Here is a 23,792-nt window from a genome sequence, read left to right as displayed (position 1 = left end):
TACAATATTCTAGATTTAATTATAATTAGGAAAAAGTTGGTTTTGAGAGTACTTTTCATAGGCATATAGAATGAAATCTTCTGAAAAATAATATCACATAAACTCATATTATTTTCTAATATATAACTATTTTATATAAAAATCAAATTCAATGATCTTAAAAGCGAAGGATAAACCTCAAAATTTACGAATATAATGAGTGGGAATATAATGCTTATCTATCATAAAACCATATGAAATATCAATTTTTGCTTTACGCCTAATTTTTGACGACAATTAGCAAAAAATGTTAAATGTTAACACTCAGTCCATTTGAATATGAAAAATAAAATTGACTTTGATTAAATGTTTTTATTTATCATGCAATTCTTCTTGCGACCAAAGATTTGAATAAAAGTTCAAAAAATAAGATAGCTTAAAAAATAATATACGGTAGTGTTTACTAATAGATGAATAGTATATAAATTCTATTAAATGGATTTGATCCAAAAAAATATATAAAATTTGATCATAAATAAAATCGTTTTAATTACTTCTTCATTTAAATTATAACAATTATTTTTGGTTTTATATTTTTTTGGATCAAATCCATTTTAATAGAATTTATATACTATTCATCTATTAGTAAACACTACCGTATATTATTTTTTAAGCTATCTTATTTTTTGAACTTTTATTCAAATCTTTGGTCGCAAGAAGAATTGCATGATAAATAAAAACATTTAATCAAAGTCAATTTTATTTTTCATATTCAAATGGACTGAGTGTTAACATTTAACATTTTTTGCTAATTGTCGTCAAAAATTAGGCGTAAAGCAAAAATTGATATTTCATATGGTTTTATGATAGATAAGCATTATATTCCCACTCATTATATTCGTAAATTTTGAGGTTTATCCTTCGCTTTTAAGATCATTGAATTTGATTTTTATATAAAATAGTTATATATTAGAAAATAATATGAGTTTATGTGATATTATTTTTCAGAAGATTTCATTCTATATGCCTATGAAAAGTACTCTCAAAACCAACTTTTTCCTAATTATAATTAAATCTAGAATATTGTATTATGCTTAGTATTATTTCATTTTTCTCATTCAATTTAGAATTTACAAATGTCAAAAAATTGAGAGCTGTCACTTTTGATGAATTTCTGTTTATTACAGAAAAAAGTATCAAGCAACTATTAAAATATATATTCACTTTTTAATCATCGTCCCTCCTCTGAAAAAGTGACTAATATATTTTGAATATATAGTATGCAACTTAATTCTGGAAATCGGTCATAATTAAATAAAAAAAAGTCGAAATTTTATTTATCATAAGACATCATTAAAAATATAAAAAATAAGAAAACTTAAATTCTGTGAGAAGCCTCAACTAAGCCTCTCATTTGTGCCATGAACTCCTTGTGGTCGTTGAGTTCTTCGAGTGAGTAAGGATATCTGTATCTCCACTTGTGGTTTGGATCAGCAGGGATGTTGATTCTTTCTTCTTCAGGAGACTGTCTTCTCAAACTTTCGTTTATTCCTGTCAAATCCTGGAGCAAGAAAATTGCCCACATTGAATTTGACCAAAGATTCTGTCTGAGAATCATTTCCTGGAAGTAAGTACTTAATCTCTCTGGGCATGGTTCGTGTCTCATCAATACATTGTACCAGAACTTCTGTCTGACAGATGAGTTCTCTTCCCACCATCCTCTCAACGAAGAAGTGTCGTGTGTTGATGGGCAAGCGACAGAAAGATAAGCGAATCTGTTGTAATCATCGAAATCATAAGCAGGATCTTTAGACATTCTCTGTACTCTAAGAGAAAGTAAAGCGTGTTCTTCAATAGATCTTATGATTCCTGCAGTGATTTGACCTAAATCTTCACCGCAAATCAACATATTTGTAGAATCTTTAAGAACACCAAGTTTTGCATCAGCTTTAGCAACCCAGAGATTTGTTTGTCTTCTGTATGTGTAATCGATATAAAGTTCTTCGAATCTCTGTCTCTGGTCACCAGGTAATTCCAACCATGATGTACTCCAATGAATGATGGTCCATCTGGTGTTGTTTCAACAGATTCCTTCTTTACTTCTGTTCTCACGTGATAAGTATCTGGTCTCTCTGGATCTTCAATCAACAAAACATTTCCAAGTAATTCAAACAACTTCTGGAGTAATTCCTTCTTTTGCCAATCATTTAATGGCTCATTCATTACAGCATTGTAAATCTTCTTTTCATTGTTATATTCAGGCTTGAAATCATAAGTATCATTATCTTTAGAAATATTTCTTGCGACTAAATATTTCTGAGCGATTTCGAAATAATTGTTAGGGAACTTCTCAAGCAAATGTTTTCCTCTTATGTAAGGTTTAGTATATCTTTCGATATCCCATAATCCCATCTGTATCAATTCCTGTCTTGTCAATGGATTACTTGGGAAGAAATGTCCCAATAAACCTCTGACACATGTTTCTCTTGGAATTTCCCAGATTCTGAAGAAACCTAAGATATGATCAACTCTCAATGTATGATACAATTCAGCCATTCTCTGTAATCTCGCACGCCACCATGCGAATCCATCCTTCTCCATCTCTTCCCAGTTGTATGTTGGGAAGCCCCAGTTCTGTCCATCGCTTGAGAAATCATCTGGAGGAGCTCCTGCACACATTGTCAATCTGAATAATGATGGAAATGCCCAGCATTCAACGGAATTGATGTTGACACCAATAGGAAGATCTCCTTTCAATGCAACTTTGTGTTCTGTTGCGTAATCATATGATTCCTTGAATTGTTTGTCAGCAATGTATTGCATCCAATAAATGAACAATAAATCATTGATTTTTTCATCACAGAGATCTTCGATTTCTTCTGGAGTTACTTTGGAATATTTTGGCCATTTCCTGAACTCCATTGTATGGTATTGATCTCTGAGATAACAGAACAAAGCATATGGTTTTAACCATGTTCCATTCTTCTTCAAAAATGCTTCGAATTCTTTGGATTCTTTGAAATCTTCTTTAACTAATTTGAAGATTCTACTAAGAATGTTCATCTTGAAGGAATAAACTGCTGGATAGTCAACAGATGGTAATCTCTCGAGTTCCCCTTTCCTGTACATCAAGTCATTGTAGATGTCGCTTGGTAATTTGTCGAGAATTGCAAGTAAGTCGATGTAAACAGGATGTAATGCAAAACATGAGACTTGTTTGTATGGATATGAGTCTGCCCATTCTCCTTTGTCCGTTGTATCGTTGATAGGAAGTAATTGAATCAAAGATGCGCCCATTGTGTTGCAAATATCGACGAGTTTCTTGATATCTGTGTAGGATCCGATACCTTGTGATTCCTGTGTCCTGAGAGAGAAGATTGGAACGTAAACGCCGAGTCCTTTGAATAACTCTTTATTTGGACATGCAAACCACTCGTTGACGAACAATGTCATAGGGATTGTTCCGTCGTATTGAGATAATGATGGTCCGTGGCAGTGTCTGTTGTTCTGCTCTTCCCAAATAAATGTTCCGTCGTTATTCGAAAGAACGTACTTGTATTCGAATGGGAATGAAGTGGCCTTCAAGTCAATGGAGTTGGCCCAGATTGGGAACTTGCCATCTTCGAGTTTTAGACCGTGTAATGGATTCCATTCACCAAGTTCTGGGATTGAGCCAACGACAACAACGGATTGTGTACTGTGGACATATGGACAGTTCACTTGGAAGTGCGTCTTTACAAATGTAGGACGAACAAGCTCTGGTTCGATCGGATCTGGCATAACTGTGTTGGTTCTGCGGTTGAGAACTTCCTTGAATGTTGCACGTGTGAAGGCGTTCATGACTGGGTCCTTCCAACGGTACTGGTCGGCGATTTCGATAATTGTTGGGGAAGGAGTGGCTCCGATTTCGAGTTTGTGGTTCTCATCTGGTTCCCAGTGATCTACACCGCCTGTTCTTGAGACTATGTACTTATATTCAATTGTTCTTGGCTTTGTTGACAATGGAATCATGAATGTCGTTGACCAGTAGTCAAGATTGCCTTCGAAGAAGAGTGGGACGGCTTCATCTGACTTCCAGTTGCCAAGTTCTGGGATATTGCCTGATACATAAAGTTCTTGGCCATAATGTGTGAATACACGGGTCCTAAGGCGGATAAGAACGCCGCTAAGAGGATTTGTGACATTAAAGGTGTCATAGACGTGTGAATCTGTGGTAAAAAGTGGCAAGACACGAAGAGGAATTGATTCTTTAAGGTAAGCACCGAACTGTGTCTTGAAGTAATAACGGTATTTGATTGGTTCGGTAATTGGCTCGTCAAAGGTGATCTTAACGGAGTAATTGTAAGGTCCGTTAATCTGAGTCAAAGTAATTGCGTCGCTGATGACGTTGTTGCCGAGAGCTGGGTGGTCTCCAATGATGTATGGTATGCTGCTACCACCTTTATCGCACTTTAAGTAGAAGGTAACCTCGAATGAGCCTTCCATACGAAAAGTTAAATGATAGTTAATTTTTTTTCTATCGGGAATAGAATAATTTTTTTTCGAATGAATTGGCCAAAATTTGAGAGACGAAGATTTAAGTTCCTCTCAATTTGAAACCATAGAAATCTTCGAAAATTGTTATCCTTATGCTTGATAATAAGATTTTGAAATTTCAATTATTGAAAAAACGATAAATTCGTACCGTAAGATCTTATAGAACCATAATTTTTGAGCAAAATATTGAAAGCAGGACTCAATACTATATAAAATAATTACAGTAGTGGCCGGTTTTGTATAGCAAATTGAGTGGGAGAATAAGAAGATAAGCATGTTTGATCTGAAACGATGGTAACAAATATAGGTACAGTACCTACTGTGAAACTATCATTACTTTGCGTACGGGCACACCTCTAGGAATCTAAGGGAATCTAACTCTTAGAGAATTTATTGTACTGCATTGAAGAATTCGATATAAAAAGCATGTGGCGATGAAGATTCTTGAATTCTTGCAAAAATTTGAAAAATCAATTTTAGATTCATCGATTTTGGGGCGGCGACAAATTTGCCCAGCCAGTAAAGTATTCAATTTTTTTGCATTTTTTTTAAAGCTTCTTCACTTAAATCATGGAATGTCTCAAAGACAAAAGTAGCATACAGCATGTAAAGCTAAAGAAAGATAATCATAATTAATACCTTAATTTTTAATATTACGCATTTTTAGGTGCAAAATTTAAAAACATTCTAATACAATAGAGCAGTTTCCAAAAGTAGCATACAGCATGTAAAGCTAAAGAAAGATAATCATAATTAATACCTTAATTTTTAATATTACGCATTTTTAGGTGCAAAATTTAAAAACATTCTAATACAATAGAGCAGTTTCCAAAAGTAGCATACAGCATGCAAAGCTAAAGAAAGATAATCATAATTAATACCTTAATTTTTAATATTACGCATTTTTAGGTGCAAAATTTAAAAACATTCTAATACAATAGAGCAGTTTCCAAAAGTAGCATACAGCATGCAAAGCTAAAGAAAGATAATCATAATTAATACCTTTAAAGTTTAAAATCTTGATTTTTTTTAAAATCAAATATTTATAACTTTAATACATACAGCTTAAACCTTATACTTGTTTTCTCTTGTGAGAAAGCAATCTTACAAAGCTAACAATCCTAAAAAATAAAGAATTAAAATTTAATAATTTAATCTAACAAAATTTCTCTCTTTATCCTTTTGCACTCTTTATATGCAACTCAAATCCATCATATAATATTCCTATAATACTCTTGCCTCAAACAATGACGAACAAACTGCTATTCTCATTTAATTACAGACCAAATCTATTCAAATTTCTGAATTTTTAATTTTCATTTCAATTTCAAATGGAATTAGAAGAAGAAACTATCTTTACTGTTATGGATCTTTGTAAATTTGGAGTTAAACAAGAAATACAAGCACAGTATGGATATGGTGAACGTGTCAGGAAAGAAAGATCTCAGATTTCATTCCACTGCAAATATCCAAAATGTCCTGCACATTTTAATGTTGCAATCTTGGATCAAAATAAATACAAACTAATCAAAATAGTTGAAGAACATGATCATTCCGCCCCAAATGACAAAAGTCAATATTCGTCTGTCTTTTATCGCAAATATTTAGAACATTACTTCCAAACAGATGACAATCAAAGAGCGATAGCACAGCTAAATGCATTCAAAGATCTTGAAATTCCTCTTACAGGTCCGTCCATTCCAGAGATGTACGCTCAAAAACCACGTGCAATCAAACGATTTGCAGAGAGAATACATGCTCTTCAAACTAGATATTCTCCTGACGATGTTGTGTCATTGCAAATCTTTGTTCAGACAGTACAAGAAGAATCTCCAGATGATCTCATTGCATTTGAAGTCTCAGACAATAATATGTGTTTCTATTACGCGCCTTTTGAAGGCAAAGCTTATGCGCATAGTATCAAGACATTTCATATAGACAGCACCTATAAATTGTTGCGATCAAACATTCCATTGTATGCATTTACTGGCAAAATCAAAGATTTTCACATTTTCCCTTTTTTATATTTCTTTTGTCAACCAGACACTTATCAAAACATTCAAGTTTGCGTGTGCGCCTATCTCAGATGGGTAACAATTGAGCCAGAATACATTAGCATGGACTGTGCTCCACAGATAGCTCAAGCAATAGAAGAAAGCATTCCACAAGCTCAAATACTTTGGTGCGGAGTACATGTTCTTCGTGCAATTCTTCGCAAATCAAATAAGTTTTCTTCTCAAGAAAAATTTGAACAATTCTATAATTTGATGAAGGATTTAGTCTTCAAATTAGATGCAGAACATGAGGAAGAAGCAAATGCTGCCTATGATCAAGTTCTGGAGTTGCTCGACACAGATCCAACAGCATCTCAATACTTTAACAGACAATGGCGTTACAACATATCAAGATGGATTGCTCGTGACAGGCGTGAAGGCGACGCAACTAACAATATTGCCGAAGCTCATTTTAGAACACTCAAACATGACTATTTTCCTGATCGAAAAAATCTCAGAATTGATGATGTTATTATAGAAATTTATACAAAAGTGATACCATCTTTCGTTATCAAACTCAAAATTGATCAAAAACCAGCAGATGACCGTGTCATTTGGATCATGGAAAAAGCAACTAACGCAGAAATTGATGTAAAAAGACAAAGAAAAATCGAGAGTATTTCAATGCTCAATAGATTGCTCAATGCTGTTAGTGATGACTCAATAGATCCCACTAAAATATATCCTACCTTGAAAGTATTATTACAAAGAACTCATTTTATTTAATTTTGATTTTAATTTTAGATTAAATTATTAAATTTTAATTCTTTATTTTTTAGGATTGTTAGCTTTGTAAGATTGCTTTCTCACAAGAGAAAACAAGTATAAGGTTTAAGCTGTATGTATTAAAGTTATAAATATTTGATTTTAAAAAAAATCAAGATTTTAAACTTTAAAGGTATTAATTATGATTATCTTTCTTTAGCTTTGCATGCTGTATGCTACTTTTGGAAACTGCTCTATTGTATTAGAATGTTTTTAAATTTTGCACCTAAAAATGCGTAATATTAAAAATTAAGGTATTAATTATGATTATCTTTCTTTAGCTTTACATGCTGTATGCTACTTTTGGAAACTGCTCTATTGTATTAGAATGTTTTTAAATTTTGCACCTAAAAATGCGTAATATTAAAAATTAAGGTATTAATTATGATTATCTTTCTTTAGCTTTACATGCTGTATGCTACTTTTGTCTTTGAGACATTCCATGATTTAAGTGAAGAAGCTTTAAAAAAATGCAAAAAAAAGTAATAAAATAAAAAATTTTTAGTATCGATAATCTGAAATATGTTGTTTACTTAAGCCGCGAGCGAAGCAAGCGGCTTAGTTTCGTAATTTCGTACAATCTTTTTTCGAATTTGTTCTTTTCTTAAGCCGCGAGCGAAGCGAGTGGCTTAGTTTCGTAATTTCATACAATTATTTTTCGAATTTGTTCTTTTTGTCAACCGCGAGCGAAGCGAGTGGCTTTTTATTTTTTAAATTTTTTTTTCTTTCTTACTTTTTTTCTCCCCCTTACTTACAAATTTGATAGTAACTTACCAAATCTCTCTATCATATAATAATAAATTAATCCATTTTTTGTTTCAAATCTGACACTTTACATTTCTGGCATGTAAACCTGTCACTTTTCACTTCACCTCACTGGGCAAGTTTGTGCCCCCCTCATCGATTTTCATATGCCATGAAAAAAAAAAAGTAGTGGGGCTTCCAGGCACTTCGTGCCTTCTAGCCCTGAAGATGATTATTATAAATGAAGTTCTTATATATACGGGTCTTCCAGGAGCTTTTCACAAATTATATATGTTTTCATGTTTTGTCAAGACTTCTTCTTCGTAAATGTTTTGTCAAGACTTCTTCGTAAATGTTTTGTCAAGACTTCTTCGTAAATGTTTTGTCAAGACTTCATCGTAATGAGTGTAAAGGACCCAAAAATAATGTTTAGGGTAGAAGGTTAGATCTAACCTCTTTTCTAACCTCTTTTCTACCCTCTTGAATTTTCATGATTTCATCGTAAATGTTTTGTCAAGACTTCTTCGTAATGAGTGTAAAGGACCCAAAAATATAATTTAGGGTAGAAGGTTAGATCTAACCTCTTTTCTACCCTCTTGAATTTTCATGATTTCTTCGTAAATGCTTTGTCACTTTTCTGTCACTTTTCGGGTAAAAACATTTTTATTATTATATATAAATGAATTTTACAAAACCACCGTTACCGTTCTTTGGAAATAAGAGTAGATGTAAAGATATTATATTGAGAGAACTTAAGAAACTACCGAATGGTCTAACATTTGTAGATTTGTTCGGTGGAAGTTTCTATATATCCCATTTGTGCCATATAATATTCCCAGACTCAAAGATTATATGCAATGACTTCGACAACTATATGGACCGTCTCAAACATATTCCAGACACTAACAAAATATTGAAAGAGTTAAAAGAAAAGATTCAGATAGGTAAGATGGAACGTATACCATTAGATAAGAAAAATATTGTGAGAGAGGTTTTGAAAAAAGCAGAATATATAGACTGGGATAGTATATCTGCTAGACTATTATATAGTGGTGCTATAAGAGTTCATGACATTGAAACACTTATGTCAAAAGTTTTATATCTTAACTATACAAATGTTTTCAAAGAGGACATAGAAAAATATATTGAGGGTATAGAGTTTGTGAGATGTCATTGGACAGATTTGTATGAAAAATATAAAGACAAGGAAAATGTTTTCTTTATAGTGGACCCGCCGTTCTATAACACATGGGATTTTCAATACCAAGTAGACTGGACTCTGAGAGACTCTTTAGAAACTTTAGACGTTTTACATAACCATCCATGCTTTTACTTTACATCCGATAAAAGTGGTTTGGAAACCGTTATGAGATGGTTAGAGGACATACATGACTATGAGTTTATATATGACAAGATAGAATATGAGAGAGGTCCTATAAACTGGAGAAAGTGTCACAATAAAGAAATTTTATTAGTAAGTAAATGTGGTTTGAAATAGGACTACTTGTTTTAGGTTTTTTCCATTGTGTCATTTATTTATTTGACGTGGCAGAAAAGTACAGAGAATATGAAGATGAACCAATTCCTGCAAATGTTCAGTATATGTACTCGTAAGAGATATTTTTATCTAATATTAAATGGACGCACAGAACTTAGCGAATGCACAGCAACCTGGACAACCAAACCCAGAGAATATTCCAAATGAAGTTAGAATACAAACTGCAATGGCAAACTATGGTCAAGTGCCAACAGATGTACAAATGCAAACTGCCATGTCAAATGACGCTGCGTTAGGTTTGCCACCATGGTATGCAAATATGAGATGGAAAGAGTTTTATACAAACCCTGAAGTGGGATATAAACAACTTTATGCAGATGACGCGAACACAGGAGTTGACCCAGAATATGTTTTCTACCAGAGGAGAAACAGAATGTATGAGCTCCAGTTAAAGAATGCTATGGAACTCAACAGGAAACGTAAGAGACTAGGCGGACATTAGATTTTTACATATAGTAAAATGGGTTTCTTCAGTAGTATTGGAAACTTCTTCAGAAGAGTTGGAAGAGGTATATGGAATGGAATAAAAACCGTAGGAAAAGGAATTTGGAACGGAGTCAAAAATATTGGTAAAAGGGTAGGTCAGTTTGTTGGTATTATACCTAAAGACCCTGAACCAGAAGAGCAAGCTCCTGTTATACAACAGCCTGAACCTGCACCACAGTCTAGTTGGCAACCAAATCCAACACCTCAACCGTATTAAAAAATTATATTTTTACCGTTCGATAGTAGTTGTATATGAAACTAAGTTCTAAGTAAAACGCATGGTATAATGGAATTATTCTTTTTTCTTCCATCTGTAGTAAACCATACTTGAAAGTCTGAAATACTTCCACTTGGTGGTTCGTATAACTTTGTAGGTTTTTCGTAAAAGTCATTTGCCAAGCATAAGAAAGAGTTTTGGGCGCCAGAAAATGAAGCATGAACAATAATAGCAGCTGGGTCGAAAACATCTTTAAATAAATATGGTTCATCTCTTGCATATCGACTGTAAATATTTGCTAAAGGAAGTTCGACTTTCTGATTTAACATTCTTTGCAAATAATACCATGACATTGCAGTGAATTCTGTATATATTTGTTCGTCTTTCTTTGGATTGTCTTCGTAGATTTGAAATGACACTTGTGAATTTTGTTTGTCATATACAATTCTCACATAAAGTGTGCTCTCGGTATTTGCATATTCATCAGCATATTTTGCATAACATGAATTTATTTTATCTTCTATATTTTTTAACGCAGTCTGTAGAGAAGATGAAAGGTCAACTTGTATTAGCTCAATTTCTTCCCACATTTTTCGTTTCCCTTCAGATATATAATCTATATGAAACCTTACAATAAATGGAAAACTTTTATCTTCTACAGACACAAACTTCATTCTACGAAAGCCAATAGCTTTTGTGACAGATGGGTCTCTTAGCCATCTTAATGGGTAGTCAAAACGATAGCCTTCATGCTTTACGGTCTCTGTCTCAAACTTTTGACCGACATTAGTAAAAAGTTCATCTAATGGTTTAGTTGTAGCAACTCTTGAATTTTCTTTTTCTATTGGAAGCATATTTTATCTAGAATAAAAATGTCGAAAGATATTGCTTCCATGAGAGAAATACAACACAACCGACAACTCATTATGCAAGCTCTAAATAAGAACACAACAAACTTTTCAAACTATTCTAAGATATCTGAGTCATTGAAAGAAGGAAACTTAAAACTGACATTAAACCCTTTAACAGATGAGTTTCTATTTCAAGACAAGAAGAACAATACTGTCTGTATAAATCCAACAAAAGGAACTTTAAACGAGAAACCTATAAATGAACTTCTTTTGAAAGCAGATGTTGACAACAAAGCTGACAAAGAATATGTAGACGATGCAATAGCAAAAGAAGAAGAAAGAGCTAACAATGCTTATGCAACAAAAGAACATACTCATCCTGAACTAGCAGACAAAACATATGTTGACAATAAAATGTCAAGTGAAGTGACAAGAGCTGAAAACGAATATTCTAAAAAGACTCATACACATTCTATATCTGAAATAACAGACTTAAACGTTAGCCTTGAAAATAAGGTAGATAAGGGACTTATGGCTAGTAAGTTAGAGAAGAAAGCGGATAAGGAATATGTGGATGAAAAAGATAACGAAATGAAAGAAAGGGTTGACTGGTACCATGAATGGACATCGAAGACTTTTAAAGTTAAAGCCGATACAGGATGGGTTTCAGGATGTTTAGACCTTAAAGCAGATAAAACTTATGTTAACGATGAGTTAGAGAAGAAAGCAGACAAGAACCATACACATACAAGTTTTACAACTGTTGCTATAGAAAGTATTGAAGGAACGGTTGAAGAAACTGGTGGGGATGTATTATATTGTAAACCTCCTAACTTTCCACAAGGTTTAACATCGGATGACGACATAACGACGATGAGAAACATTAGATGTAAAGATGTTTATGTCATGAAGGATGAATATAATACTAAATTCACTGCTCAAGATTTATATGACAAGAAAGCAGACAAAACAGAGCTTCAAACATTAAAGACAGAAATGCTTCAAACATTATATCCTATAGGCTCTATTTATACGTCAATGAACTCTACCAGACCAGAAGTAGTACTTGGTTTTGGAACTTGGACTCAAATAGTCGACAGGTTTTTGTATTGTGCAAACTCTTCAAAGGAAACAGGTGGAAGTAAAACGATTTCAGGTGAAAATTTACCTGCACACAGTCACTACATAGATTTAAGTACATCTCAAGCAGGTTGGCATAAGCATAATTTTTGGGATTGGTCAGCAATGAAAAAAGGTAAAGGATATGATGTTAAAGACAACGTTCAGTTTGCTATAAATTGTTTCTGGGGTAACACTCAGGGAGATGGAAACCATACACATCGCGTTTCAGGATATACACAAACAACGGGACAAAGTAAAGACTACATGCCACCTTACATGACAGTTTACGCATGGTATAGAAATGCTTAGTCGTCATTTTCAACTTCTTTTAGCATATTCGTCAGGAGTTGTCTTATATTTGTTAGGAACTGTCTTTGAAAGTATACCACCTTGAACTTTGACAAGTTTGAAACGAGGTCTGACAATAGTAGTTTTATCTTCTGCTTGCAGTGTGTACATTTTGCCATGTTTGCCTAAAACTTCATAATATTCTCTTGTATACTTTCTTCTATTTTTACGAACACGAATGTGAGTACCTGTCGGGTTCCATTGTTGTCATAGTCAATAGTATTTTCATATGGGTCGCGTTTAGGTATTTCTATTTTTACTTTGTCACCTTTCTGAAGTTTGAAGCCCGGCATTCTTTTTGTTTGTCTCTTTTGACTAAATTATTAAATATATAGTCTTTCTCTAAGTCAGGGTTGTTTTTCATTTCTTCGGGGGAGTGGTTTCCCAAACCTTTTTGTTTACGGCTATTGTAAATATTTAAAACTTGTCTCATCTTTGCCATGGAGAAGTGTCTATATTGTGTCGTCATATGACATTTCATTTGCTTCACCACCTTGTGGTTGGTTTAAGTCTCTTAACATTTTATACAACCGTCAATGACACCAAGAGCAGAATGGTTTGGTCGACAATGAAAATATTGGTTTACATTTTTTGAACGCAGATAGTTTTTTACATCATCTGATTTGAAAGAACTTTCACAGTCAGATGTCAGTTTTGTTGGATGGTATTTGTCAACGAATATTGTCAAAGCAGTTTTCACATCTAAAATATTTTTGGACCATAATGGTATGGCTTCACAGTATCTTGTGTTTTGACCGACAAATATTAGCCAGTATGGTGGTCCATCTTCTCTATACCTCGGAATGTTTTCCAAGATATCCATAAACCAAGCATTTGGTGTTGAACTAAAGATTTTTATCATGAGTGCTTTCTTTGTTGCCTTAGAAACATAGGGGTCCTTGTTTGGATTCGTCATTTTTTAACCCATAAGAAATGGTTTATTTGGCGCATTAGCAGGAGTTGCATCCAGATTTTTGCCCGCAGTGGAACAATAGCCAGAGGTGTATTTGGAGTTGGAAGGAAGATTTTGAGTACATTAGGTATACTTAAAGAGAAAGCACAACCTATTATACAAACTGTACAGAAAGGTTGGGATGTAGCACGAGATGCAGCAAATCTTATTCCAAATCCTGAAACAAGAGGAAAAGTTCAAGATGGATGGACAATGTAGGAAGACAAGCAGGAAACTATTATAACAAAGCAAATGACTACTATAACCAAGCAGGACACTATATGGACCAAGGTGAAAGATTCTTTAACAGAGATATAACCATGCACAACAGGGGTTAAACAATAACCAACCGCAACCCCTCAAACTTGGGGAATGTAAAGTTTTTTACTGAGATGAAATGAACAATTCAGCATTGAGACAAATGGGTTTCAAGATGGATTTGTCGACTTCCAGCAGTTACAAACGTGTTTGTCAAGTTCTTCCTATACCTCAGGAAGTTTTAGACCGACTTAAAAAACCCTAAACAACCAGTTGAAAACAAACCAAACTAAAATTTTTTACTGAGATGAAATGACCGAAGAAGTTGACGGTAGATTTGACACCACAAACAAAAGTTCAAACCATTGTCAAAACCTGTCAAAGAACTTACAGATGAAGAGAAAAATTCAATAATAGAAAGTGCCAGTCTGGAAATACAAAACCCTAACTACAAAGTCACTTTTCATAGAAATGGAACGGCTAGTATCTCAAAAAAGAAAGACTCTCACAAATAAATATTGAAGTCTGAAGGAGCTTTCGAGACAACAGATGGAAAAGTTTACTTCACTGACCAACAGTTCATTATAGAACATCTCATTGACTTAGAGTCGAAATATTCTAAACTTTACAACAAACACAAAAAGTTGAAAGGAAAACAAAAACAAATGGCATATGATATTTATGAAGATGTTGACGACACAACTGTTCCTGCAGGTGAGGTAAAGTCAAAGGAACCGATAGAAGAAGAAAAACCGATAGAAGAAGAAAAACCAAAAACTGAAGATAAACCAAAACCAAAGTTTAGTTTCCAAACTAAACCAAGTCAACCTTCATTAGCTGGTATGGGTTGGCGTCAAAGACTTATGGCAGCAGGCGGTTATGTTAAGTAAAGAAAAAAAAACATTTTTTTATTTTTATAAAAATGCCCCCATATAGAATGGATAGAAAATCTGCTAGAATAAAAGCAGAGTTGCAAAGATATGGTTGGAGAGTTTCGAAGAAATTTAAATATAGGAAGGGAAGACCCATAAAAGTCTATGACAAACTGGCTGGTCTTCGCTACGAAATGGATCTGGAAACAGCACGTGCAAATTATCCAAACAGACTAGAGAGGTTAGAAGAAGAACGTCTTATGGACATGCCTTTCGATGTTAGTGAGCATTGCATGAAGTAAAAATTTATTTTTAAAAAAGTGACATTTTTTATTTTATTTGAAATGTACGCTGAGTTTGTTGGAGAAGACCGTTGGGAAACTTGTTTGTTAGATGAGAAATATGAAATTCACTGTTGTGAGTCATTTGAAGTCAGAAACAAAAAGACAAAAAGAGTTTTAAGCGAATGGGAGGGGAATGACGGATATGCTATAGTTAGTATGGGTGGAAAACACTATCTTAAACATGTTGTCATTGCAACTCATTTTATACTGAATCCTAACAATTTACCTTTTGTAGACCATATAAACCGTATAAGAAACGACAATAGACTTGAAAACTTACGTTGGGTCACTCGTTCTGAAAACAATAAGAACAAAGGCAAATTTGGAGATATTGTATTCGAATTTGTCGACGAACTAGAAGATGAAACAATTGAAATTACAGACTATGGCGAGCATACGTTTGAGTTTTACTACTATAGCGAAGAACAAGACTCTTTCTACTTTTATACCGGCGTAAACTATAGGAAATTACAAGTATATTTTACTAAGGCAGGCTATGCTTATGTAAACACTAGAGATACAGATGGAAAACACGTTCAAATACTTCTTAACAAATTCAAGAAGCTATATGGCATACCATTTTAAAAACAATATATTTTTACATATATTAAATGCTTCAGGTTGAAAAACAAAGAACAAAAGTAGCAGATACAAAACCATTAGACTATATCTTTACAAATGCTGGTAGGACAATATCAGATGAAGAAATTTCATCCCGAACATACAGGTTTGACTATCCAATTCGTTGGCTTCAAAGTCCTTCAGATGCAAAGGCAATAGGATTTAGAAGAGTTTTGTTTTCAAATAGAACTAACGCATTTATGTTCGTAGTATATTTTCATGGGCAGTATAAAGGTTCTGATGGTCTAATAGACAAATTTGACGAAATGAGAATCTTTACAGTTCGTTCAGACGAAAGTCTTGAGAAAACTCTAAATGACTTTCAAACTCAAATGAACAAATATTATTGGGAATTTCAAGAAAAATACGACTCTTTACTAAATGGAACATACTATCTGAAACTAGAATATGACAAGATGAACTCCACCGTTTCATTTCAAAAGATTGAAATTAACCCTCCAAGAGATACACAGTTTTTATTTTGGGAAGTAGACAAACGTTCTTGGGCACAATTTCTTTCGGTTACTAAACCAGAACGAACCATTACCACCAGATGGTCCATTTAAATTTATACTTCCACCAGCAAATTTGACAGTTTATAGAAACGTGTTTGACCCTCAAAATGTTATGTGTCATGCAAGTTTCAGTTCAAGCAACAATAGTTTTCTATGTATTGGTAAGGACTTTTATGACTTTGCTTCTAAATTCTACGAACCACCTAGTAACAGTTTCTCTGACTTTCAAGTTTGGTTCACAACAAATGGTGTGCAACATATTATTCCATTGTACTATGACTTTTATCTCGAATTGTCTTTCATATATAACTACGGAAAAGTGCTGAAAAAGTATTGAATGTGAAGATATTAGAAAATAACATTTTTTCTAACATCGTAGAAAACTCATGAAAACAATTTATTTTTGTGAATATGTAAGCGGCTCATAGCTCAGTGGTATGGGCTACCTCGTTAAAGGCGTCGAAGACCTCGGTTCAAATCCCGATTCGCGCAGGTTTTTTTCCTTTTATGCAGTGAAATTTCATGTACATAGGTTACTTTGGTGTTAGACCCTAGTGAAGAAAATAGAACGATATAAGTTTACATTTGTAAGGTTACTTTGGTGTTAGACCCTAGTGAAGAAAATAGAACGATATAAGTTTACATTTGTAAGGTTACTTTGGTGTTAGACCCTAGTGAAGAAAATAGAACGATATAAGTTTACATTTGTAAAGTTGGACGATAAAAATCTCTGCTACTGTCAGTAAAAGTACTGCTACTGTCAGTAAAAGTACTGCTACTGTCAGTAAAAGTACTGCTAATGTCAGTAAAAGGAAATTTGAGAGGGTTTTCGACGATAAAGTACTGCTACTGTCAGTAAAAGTACTGCTACTGTCAGTAAAAGTACTGCTACTGTCAGTAAAAGTACTGCTACTGTCAGTAAAAGTACTGCTACTGTCAGTAAAAAGGAAAATTTGAGAGGGTTTTCGACGATAAAGTACTGCTACTGTCAGTAAAAGTACTGCTACTGTCAGTAAAAGTACTGCTACTGTCAGTAAAAGTACTGCTACTGTCAGTAGCAGTACTGCTAGTAGCAGAGATTTTTATCGTTTGTGGTCCGACGGTTAAGCCACAAACGAATGTCCCACGTCCCACCAACCCAGTCCATTCCCAAACCAGAGGAACCTAAAGAACCACAACAGTCTCCTCAGCAACCTCAGTTCCAGCAAGTACCTCCGAATTTCTACCAATTTCCACCTCAAGGTTACTACCCACCACAAGGCTTCCCGAACTACCCTCCGCTGCCTATGCCTTACTTCCCCAACCCTTGGTTGTTCCAGCAAGCTCCACCCCAGCAATTCCAATCTCAATCCAAATCGAAGAGAGACCAAGAGTTCGAAGAAGGTCTGAACCGTTTACGCAAAGATTATGCCACAGCCCCTATTGAGAGAAAGTTGTTCCCGGACCAAAAAAATATAATTTAGGGTAGAAGGTTAGATCTAACCTGTTTTCTAACCTGTTTTCTACCCTCTTGAATTTGTCATGAATTTCCTTAGGATAGAAAAAATAAAGTTAGTTTTATACAAAATTCATGCAGGAAATTCTTGAGTTTTGGTTGAAAGAATACGGTGGAGCAAATGTGGCTCGACCTCAAAACAAGCATTTTATGAGCTTACAAAGGGTGTTATGATGAATTCAAATGTATTTACATACATCCTGACCTCGTTCATTTTGTTCCCGGACCAAAAAATATAATTTAGGGTAGAAGGTTAGATCTAACCTGTTTTCTAACCTCTTTTCTACCCTCTTGAATTTTCATGATTTCATCGTATATGCTTTGTCAAGACTTCTTCGTATATGTTTTGTCAAGACTTCTTCGTAATGAGTGTAAAGGACCCAAAAATATAATTTAGGGTAGAAGGTTAGATCTAACCTCTTTTCTAACCTCTTTTCTAACCTCTTTTCTAACATGGTCTAAAACTCTCGAAAATCATGAAATTTACACCAAAAATATAATTTAGGGTAGAAGGTTAGATCTAACCTCTTTTCTAACCTCTTTTCTAACCTCTTGAATTTGTCAAGACTTCTTCGTAAATGTTTTGTCAAGACTTCTTCGTATGAGTGTAAATCAGACAAAAATAATAATTTAGGGTAGAAGGTTAGATCTAACCTCTTTTCTAACCTCTTTTCTACCCTCTTGAATTTGTCATGAATTTTCCCGAAATAAAAAATAAGTTAGTTTTATTTTTTTTATTTTTTTTTTTTGTATGTAAGAACAGAAATGTCAACAATCGGCAACAACAACAATTCAAAAACAGCACCAAACTCGTTAGTCATGAACCCAACTTCAATGTTAGTAGAAATGAAAAGCTTTATTCCTTCTTCATATACTTTTGAAACAGAAATCCAGAAGATAAAGCAAGAACTTTTAACATCTAATTTAAACTGTAGTGCGAAAGATGAAACAAATGAACAGTATCTTTATGAAATGCAGGACATTATTGACCATTTGCCTAAACTACCTGAAATCCAACAACAAAAACTCACTATTCCTGAATTCGACGAAATTGAAGTCAAAGCAACTGACTCAGTAGAAATAAAGAAGTTCATACGAAAGGTAAATTATGAATTCCTTGGTTTTCATTGCAACCATAAAGTTATGGACAAAGATTGCGACATGGTATATAAGAATGTTTCTGACCTTTACAAAACCCGGGAGTTTAAGACCTACGACAACTTTGTTTCGTTAGTTGCTGAATGTGTATGGCAGATAAGAGATAAAGATAGAAGAGGTAAGGTATGGAATGAACAAATAAAACCAGCAACTTTTGAGTTAAAGAAAACCATTGACGCCTTAGTTGTTTTAGCAGGTAAGGTTTCAGAATATAACGCAAAAATGAACCCGCAATGTTCTAAATGTAAAGCAGCAATGAGGAAATATAACTACTCCGTCAAAGAGATAGAAAGAATGAGAAACGACTATGCAGACTTAAAGAAAGAAGCAGAAAAACCAGCAGAAGATAAAATGGACATGTTAGAATTTCTGAACAAAAACTATCCAACTGCTGACGATTTCCTTCTATCTGACGTCAAGAAGAAGTATAAAGAAACTTTCGGTATCGTTAAAACATTCGATATCCTCAGCGAAGAAATAGAAGCTACAAAACTGTTTAGAGTCTCACGAATTCATAACGTTTACCATGTAAAACGCTTATAAAATAACTGGGGTAGAAAACAGGTTAGAAAAGAGGTTAGATCTAACCTTCTACCCTAAACATTATTTTTACTGAATTCAGCAACAAAATTCTGAGTAAAATAATTTTTAGGGCTTGTGTCAAACCGTTGAGTTTTCACAAAATTTAAAAAATAACGTTTACCATGTAAAACGCTTATAAAATAACTGGGGTAGAAAAGAGGTTAGAAAAGAGGTTAGATCTAACCTTCTACCCTAAAATATATTTTTGTCTGATTTACGCTCATTACGATGAAGAAGTCTTGACAAAACATTTACGTTCATGTTTGACAAAACATGTACGATGAAATCATGACAAAACATGTACGATGAAATCATGACAAAACATGTACGATGAAATCATGAAAATTCAAGAGGGTAGAAAAGAGGTGAGAAAAGAGGTGAGAAAAGAGGTTAGATCTAACCTTCTACCCTAAAATATATTTTTGTCTGATTTACACTCATTACGAAGAAGAAGTCTTGACAAAACATTTACGAAGAAGTCTTGACAAAACATTTACGAAGAAGTTTTGACAAAACATGTACGAAGAAGTTTTGACAAATTCAAGAGGGTAGAAAAGAGGTTAGAAAAGAGGTTAGATCTAACCTTCTACCCTAAACATTATTTTTGCTGAATTCAGCACAAAAATCTGAGTAAAATGGCATAAGATTGCTACCCTCGGAAACAGTGAAGAACAGCGAGTAGGTAAGAAACCCTGGTCGCCAAAACACATGAAATCGTGAAAATTTCTCTAGACCGGATTTTACCGGCCTTGCCTAAAACACATGAAAATCATGAAGAACAGCGAGTAGGTAAGAAACCCCAGTCGCCAAAACACATGAAAATCATGAAGCACAGCGAGACCGTTTTTTTTTTTTTCTGGGTCGCCAAAACTCTATGAAAATCATGAATTTCCTTAAGACAGAAAAAATAAAGTTAGTTTTATTTTTATTTATTTTTTTATTTTGTATGTAAGAACAGAAATGACAAACATTGAGTTTGAAACAGTTAGAAAGATAGACAATAACACCAAATTGGTTAGAATTGGTGATTTAAACGTAAGATACTCAAAGAAATACAACAAATATTCTTTGTCAGACATTATATCTCCATCTGGAAAGAAAACAAACGACTGGGTTAAAATTGCTTCTACTCAGAAAATTTTGACAAGAAATCCTGAGCTTATGATATCGGTAAGATTCTATGGAACTACAGCATATCTTATAGACAAAAGTCTTATACCAATAGTTTTGTTATGGTTAGACCCAGTTGTTGGATATAACTTCATAACATATGGTTTATTCGACTCAGAACGTTGCAGTGAAGCTTACTTTACATCGTTCAGAAACCGAAGGACTTCAATACAAAGAGATATAAGATAGGAAGAACATATAATATAACTCAAAGATATGACAGTACAGTCAATAGAGTTAAGGTTGTGTTCGTTAACGATATGAGAGCTGCAGAAACAGAACTACTTGAAAAGTTTGAGAAAATATATGGTGCTCCCACGAAAGGTAAAGAAACGTTTGAAGTAGATGAGATAGATAAAGCTATAAAATTATTTGACGAAGTTGCTGAAAAATACATGTAAAGCGTTTATTTTTGGTCTTTTGTGAAAGACAGAAAAAATAAAGTTAGTTTTTATTTTTATTTATTTTTTTATTTTGTATGTAAAGACAGATATGTCAACAACAGAGAACACAACAACAGTTATAGTCCATGAAGCTATAAATGAAGAATATGAGTACATACAGTTTAACAAACAACTCCGTCTCATTCGTTCGGTCAAAGACGATATGTACCAAATGCAAAGTATTTTGAATGCTCTTCGTTCTACAAAGCAAGCATATCATTGGTTTGAAAACCAACAGACAAAAGAACTTTTAGAAGAATTTCCTCATATGTTTGCTTCCCTCGAAAAAACGAGGAATGAGATTCCGTATGAAAATCGTAAAAATTTGCCAATAAATTTAAGAGGATATTATGTACATAGACTTCTTGTAAATGCCGTAGCAATGTGGGCTTCACCTCGTTATGCTTGGTATATTTACAGACTTCTTGACGAACTTCACAGACAAGAACGTGAAGAGATGGAAAAGAAACTTCATGCAAAAGATGAAGTCATTGAAGCAAAAGACAAAAACATTCAGAAAAGAATACCACGTTCGGTACCAAAAGGAAAGGAAAAGAACTATAAGTATATGATTTATACTGAAGAGATGGAAAATGAAGAGATAAAGATATGGTTATGTTGCATTTAGTCAGAAGAAACAACAAAAGCTTTTACGACCTTGCTAAGATTTACAAATCTGACAGAAATTGGTTCTATCGCGAAAACTTACCGATTTCAATGACACCGAATGAAGATGTGAAACAAATAGTTCAAGATACGTTACCTCAAACACACTATGATATTAAAGGTTGTACAATTTTTACCTTCAAAGAAGACTTACCGCTACTGAAGGAAAAAATAACAGAGTATTTTGACAACTTCAAACAAGCAGAGTAAATGAACCATTTATTTTTATTGACTTTTTACAATTTGAACTTTGTTCGCGTAGATATGAATTCTGAAAGAAGTATGAGGGTCTTGTATGACTTTGTACTTCTCCCATAGTTCATGTCTGTCAAACTTACCTGCCATGGACTCTTTCATAAGTTCCATGAAATCGTCTTCGGACAATCCGGGGAAAAGTACAATGTCAGTAAGTATTCTTTTAACATCCTTACTTAAACTCTTTGCTGTCTGTACACATATTACGACTGAGATGTTAAAGTGTCTGAGCTTCTTAAGAATTCGACACATATCTTGTTCTCTATTCTTAAGCAAAGGATGAGAAGCAAAGTCATCTAAGATAAGAAGACATCTATGAGGGTAAGTCTTCCAATCGTAAGATTGCAATTTCTTCGAAATGTATTCTATCTCTTTCTGTTTGTTTCTGAAGTGTTTCTTCTCTAATATTCTCTGCATTTCCTCATTTGGGTCTTTAAACTTAGAATTTATATACTCATTTATAGCATTATACTTCAAAACTCTTCTTTGGTACTTCTTTATCCAATCTAACAACTCAGAGTCTTTTATACATACTAACTTAGACTTCTTTATAATATCTTTGAACGAATTGACGGTTTGGTCAAATTGACCAGAAGTACTACAAATAACAACTAACTCATAGAATGGGTTCTTCTCATCTAGTTCTTGTTGTTGTGCAGCCATTTTAAGATAAGTGAAAGTCTTACCCGACCCAGGTGGTGCAATTAGACCTGTTATACCATTCTGAGCAAATAAGAACTTGTCATGTATGGGTTTTATCTGAGCATTTTCTAACTTCCTCTTGTTCTTGTTTAAAACATTCTCAAATTTCTTGTCAATGTCAGCAAACTTTTTTTCTAACATATTTTTAGAAAAATTAAAATTTTTATCTTTTAGAAAATGTCTAGCGATTTCGCTATCTATATTCGAGACAAACTTTTTGACAGCAAAACATCTGTCGACCATAAAATCTTACATAGTGTAAACAAGAAAGGTGAATTTGTTCTAAAGTTCTGTTTCTGGGAATATGACAAGAACCATAAAACATTAAGCAGAGAAGTCTTAAAATTTGTCAATGACAGACTTGTTGACAGAGATGACGCCTCTTGGAGAGATGAAGTCCAACAAAACTTCTTAGAATGCAAAGAAGACACATGCGCTGTTCTTGAAGATGAAATAAAAAACAGAATAGATGAGCTATTAAAGGACAAAGAACTTTTACATAAATATGGTTGCGCCAAATTTGACATAACTCCACCAGAAAAGAAGAAGAGAGAAAAGAAAGAAAAGAAAGTAGAAGAAGAGAAGAAAGAACCTGAACCAGTTCCAGAGAAAAAGAAATTTGACATGTAAAAATAAAATTTTATTTTTAGAACATTTCTGGGTCAATGTCAATGTTCTCTTCCTCTTTAGGAGCAAACACTGGCTTAGACTCTAAAATCTTTTTACCCAATTTACCTTGAACTTCAACTATCTTAGACTCATAATATTCATAGTCGTCTGCTTTCTTTGGTTCATAAGGTATAACAAGTTTGTATGCTTTGCCTTCTTTAAGGTTTGAGAACCTTCTGTCAAAATTTTCTTTGACTGCTAACAAACCTTCTATGTCTAAGTCTTCAAATTTCGCACCATTTTTAGTCACAATAGCAAACTTAACTGGTTCGATGTTCCAAACTTTGCTGAATGAAGACTTTTCAAAATGGTAGAAGTAAACATTCAAATATGTGAATGGGTCTAGTTCTTCTTTAAGTCCTGACATGTACTTGTTTACTGAGATGAATTTTGCCATCTTTTCTATCGGATAAAAAAATATTTTTTTTAA

The 23,792-nt window shown here is 33.7% G+C and overlaps 10 protein-coding genes and 4 pseudogenes across 14 annotated transcripts, besides 3 other annotated features; 10 read left to right on the top strand and 4 right to left on the bottom strand.

Moving 5' to 3' along the window:
• Positions 1-1,126: 1,126 nt before the first annotated feature.
• Positions 1,127-1,163: a mobile genetic element.
• A 194-nt stretch (positions 1,164-1,357) lies between these two features.
• On the bottom strand, positions 1,358-2,802 carry TVAGG3_0946920 (annotated as a pseudogene). Its single transcript has one exon. A coding segment is annotated over exon 1 (1,445 nt).
• Positions 2,803-5,008: 2,206 nt separating this feature from the next.
• Positions 5,009-8,233: a mobile genetic element.
• On the top strand, positions 6,633-7,047 carry TVAGG3_0946910 (MULE transposase domain-containing protein; the record flags this gene model as incomplete). Its single annotated transcript, XM_051253126.1, has 1 exon — positions 6,633-7,047. A coding segment is annotated over one exon (415 nt), but the record flags the coding sequence as incomplete, so codon positions are not given.
• A 1,482-nt stretch (positions 8,234-9,715) lies between the features above and the next one.
• On the top strand, positions 9,716-10,017 carry TVAGG3_0946890 (uncharacterized protein; the record flags this gene model as incomplete). The annotated part of the gene is made up of 1 exon (XM_051253125.1): positions 9,716-10,017. A coding segment is annotated over one exon (302 nt), but the record flags the coding sequence as incomplete, so codon positions are not given.
• Positions 10,018-10,510: 493 nt separating this feature from the next.
• Positions 10,511-11,193, bottom strand: TVAGG3_0946880 (uncharacterized protein; the record flags this gene model as incomplete). The annotated part of the gene is made up of 1 exon (XM_051253124.1): positions 10,511-11,193. A coding segment is annotated over one exon (683 nt), but the record flags the coding sequence as incomplete, so codon positions are not given.
• A 453-nt stretch (positions 11,194-11,646) lies between these two features.
• Positions 11,647-23,792: part of a mobile genetic element that runs on past the window's edge.
• TVAGG3_0946870 lies at positions 14,264-14,760 on the top strand (annotated as a pseudogene). The gene has a single exon. A coding segment is annotated over exon 1 (497 nt).
• On the top strand, positions 14,808-15,044 carry TVAGG3_0946860 (uncharacterized protein; the record flags this gene model as incomplete). Its single annotated transcript, XM_051253123.1, has 1 exon — positions 14,808-15,044. One exon carries the CDS (start codon positions 14,808-14,810, stop codon positions 15,042-15,044), a length of 237 nt encoding a protein of 78 aa, XP_051078697.1.
• TVAGG3_0946850 (His-Me finger endonucleases family) lies at positions 15,243-15,671 on the top strand (the record flags this gene model as incomplete). The annotated part of the gene is made up of 1 exon (XM_051253122.1): positions 15,243-15,671. One exon carries the CDS (start codon positions 15,243-15,245, stop codon positions 15,669-15,671), a length of 429 nt encoding a protein of 142 aa, XP_051078696.1.
• On the top strand, positions 17,341-17,685 carry TVAGG3_0946840 (uncharacterized protein; the record flags this gene model as incomplete). Its single annotated transcript, XM_051253121.1, has 1 exon — positions 17,341-17,685. The coding sequence occupies one exon, from the start codon at positions 17,341-17,343 to the stop codon at positions 17,683-17,685; it is 345 nt and encodes a 114-aa protein (XP_051078695.1).
• On the top strand, positions 18,483-19,418 carry TVAGG3_0946830 (organellar and viral DNA polymerase type B; the record flags this gene model as incomplete). The annotated part of the gene is made up of 1 exon (XM_051253120.1): positions 18,483-19,418. One exon carries the CDS (start codon positions 18,483-18,485, stop codon positions 19,416-19,418), a length of 936 nt encoding a protein of 311 aa, XP_051078694.1.
• On the top strand, positions 20,664-21,028 carry TVAGG3_0946820 (annotated as a pseudogene). Its single transcript has one exon. A coding segment is annotated over exon 1 (365 nt).
• Positions 21,120-21,946, top strand: TVAGG3_0946810 (annotated as a pseudogene). Its single transcript has one exon. A coding segment is annotated over exon 1 (827 nt).
• Positions 21,962-22,834, bottom strand: TVAGG3_0946800 (protein of unknown function, DUF4106 family; the record flags this gene model as incomplete). The annotated part of the gene is made up of 1 exon (XM_051253119.1): positions 21,962-22,834. The coding sequence occupies one exon, from the start codon at positions 22,832-22,834 to the stop codon at positions 21,962-21,964; it is 873 nt and encodes a 290-aa protein (XP_051078693.1).
• Positions 22,871-23,323, top strand: TVAGG3_0946790 (uncharacterized protein; the record flags this gene model as incomplete). Its single annotated transcript, XM_051253118.1, has 1 exon — positions 22,871-23,323. One exon carries the CDS (start codon positions 22,871-22,873, stop codon positions 23,321-23,323), a length of 453 nt encoding a protein of 150 aa, XP_051078692.1.
• TVAGG3_0946780 (protein of unknown function, DUF4108 family) lies at positions 23,340-23,759 on the bottom strand (the record flags this gene model as incomplete). Its single annotated transcript, XM_051253117.1, has 1 exon — positions 23,340-23,759. One exon carries the CDS (start codon positions 23,757-23,759, stop codon positions 23,340-23,342), a length of 420 nt encoding a protein of 139 aa, XP_051078691.1.

Source organism: Trichomonas vaginalis, chromosome I, assembly GCF_026262505.1.
Source record: "Trichomonas vaginalis G3 chromosome I, whole genome shotgun sequence".
Lineage (NCBI taxonomy): Eukaryota > Parabasalia > Trichomonadida > Trichomonadidae > Trichomonas > Trichomonas vaginalis.
Note: the sequence above shows the minus strand (reverse complement) of the source record. Positions and strands in the feature narration are given on the sequence as shown.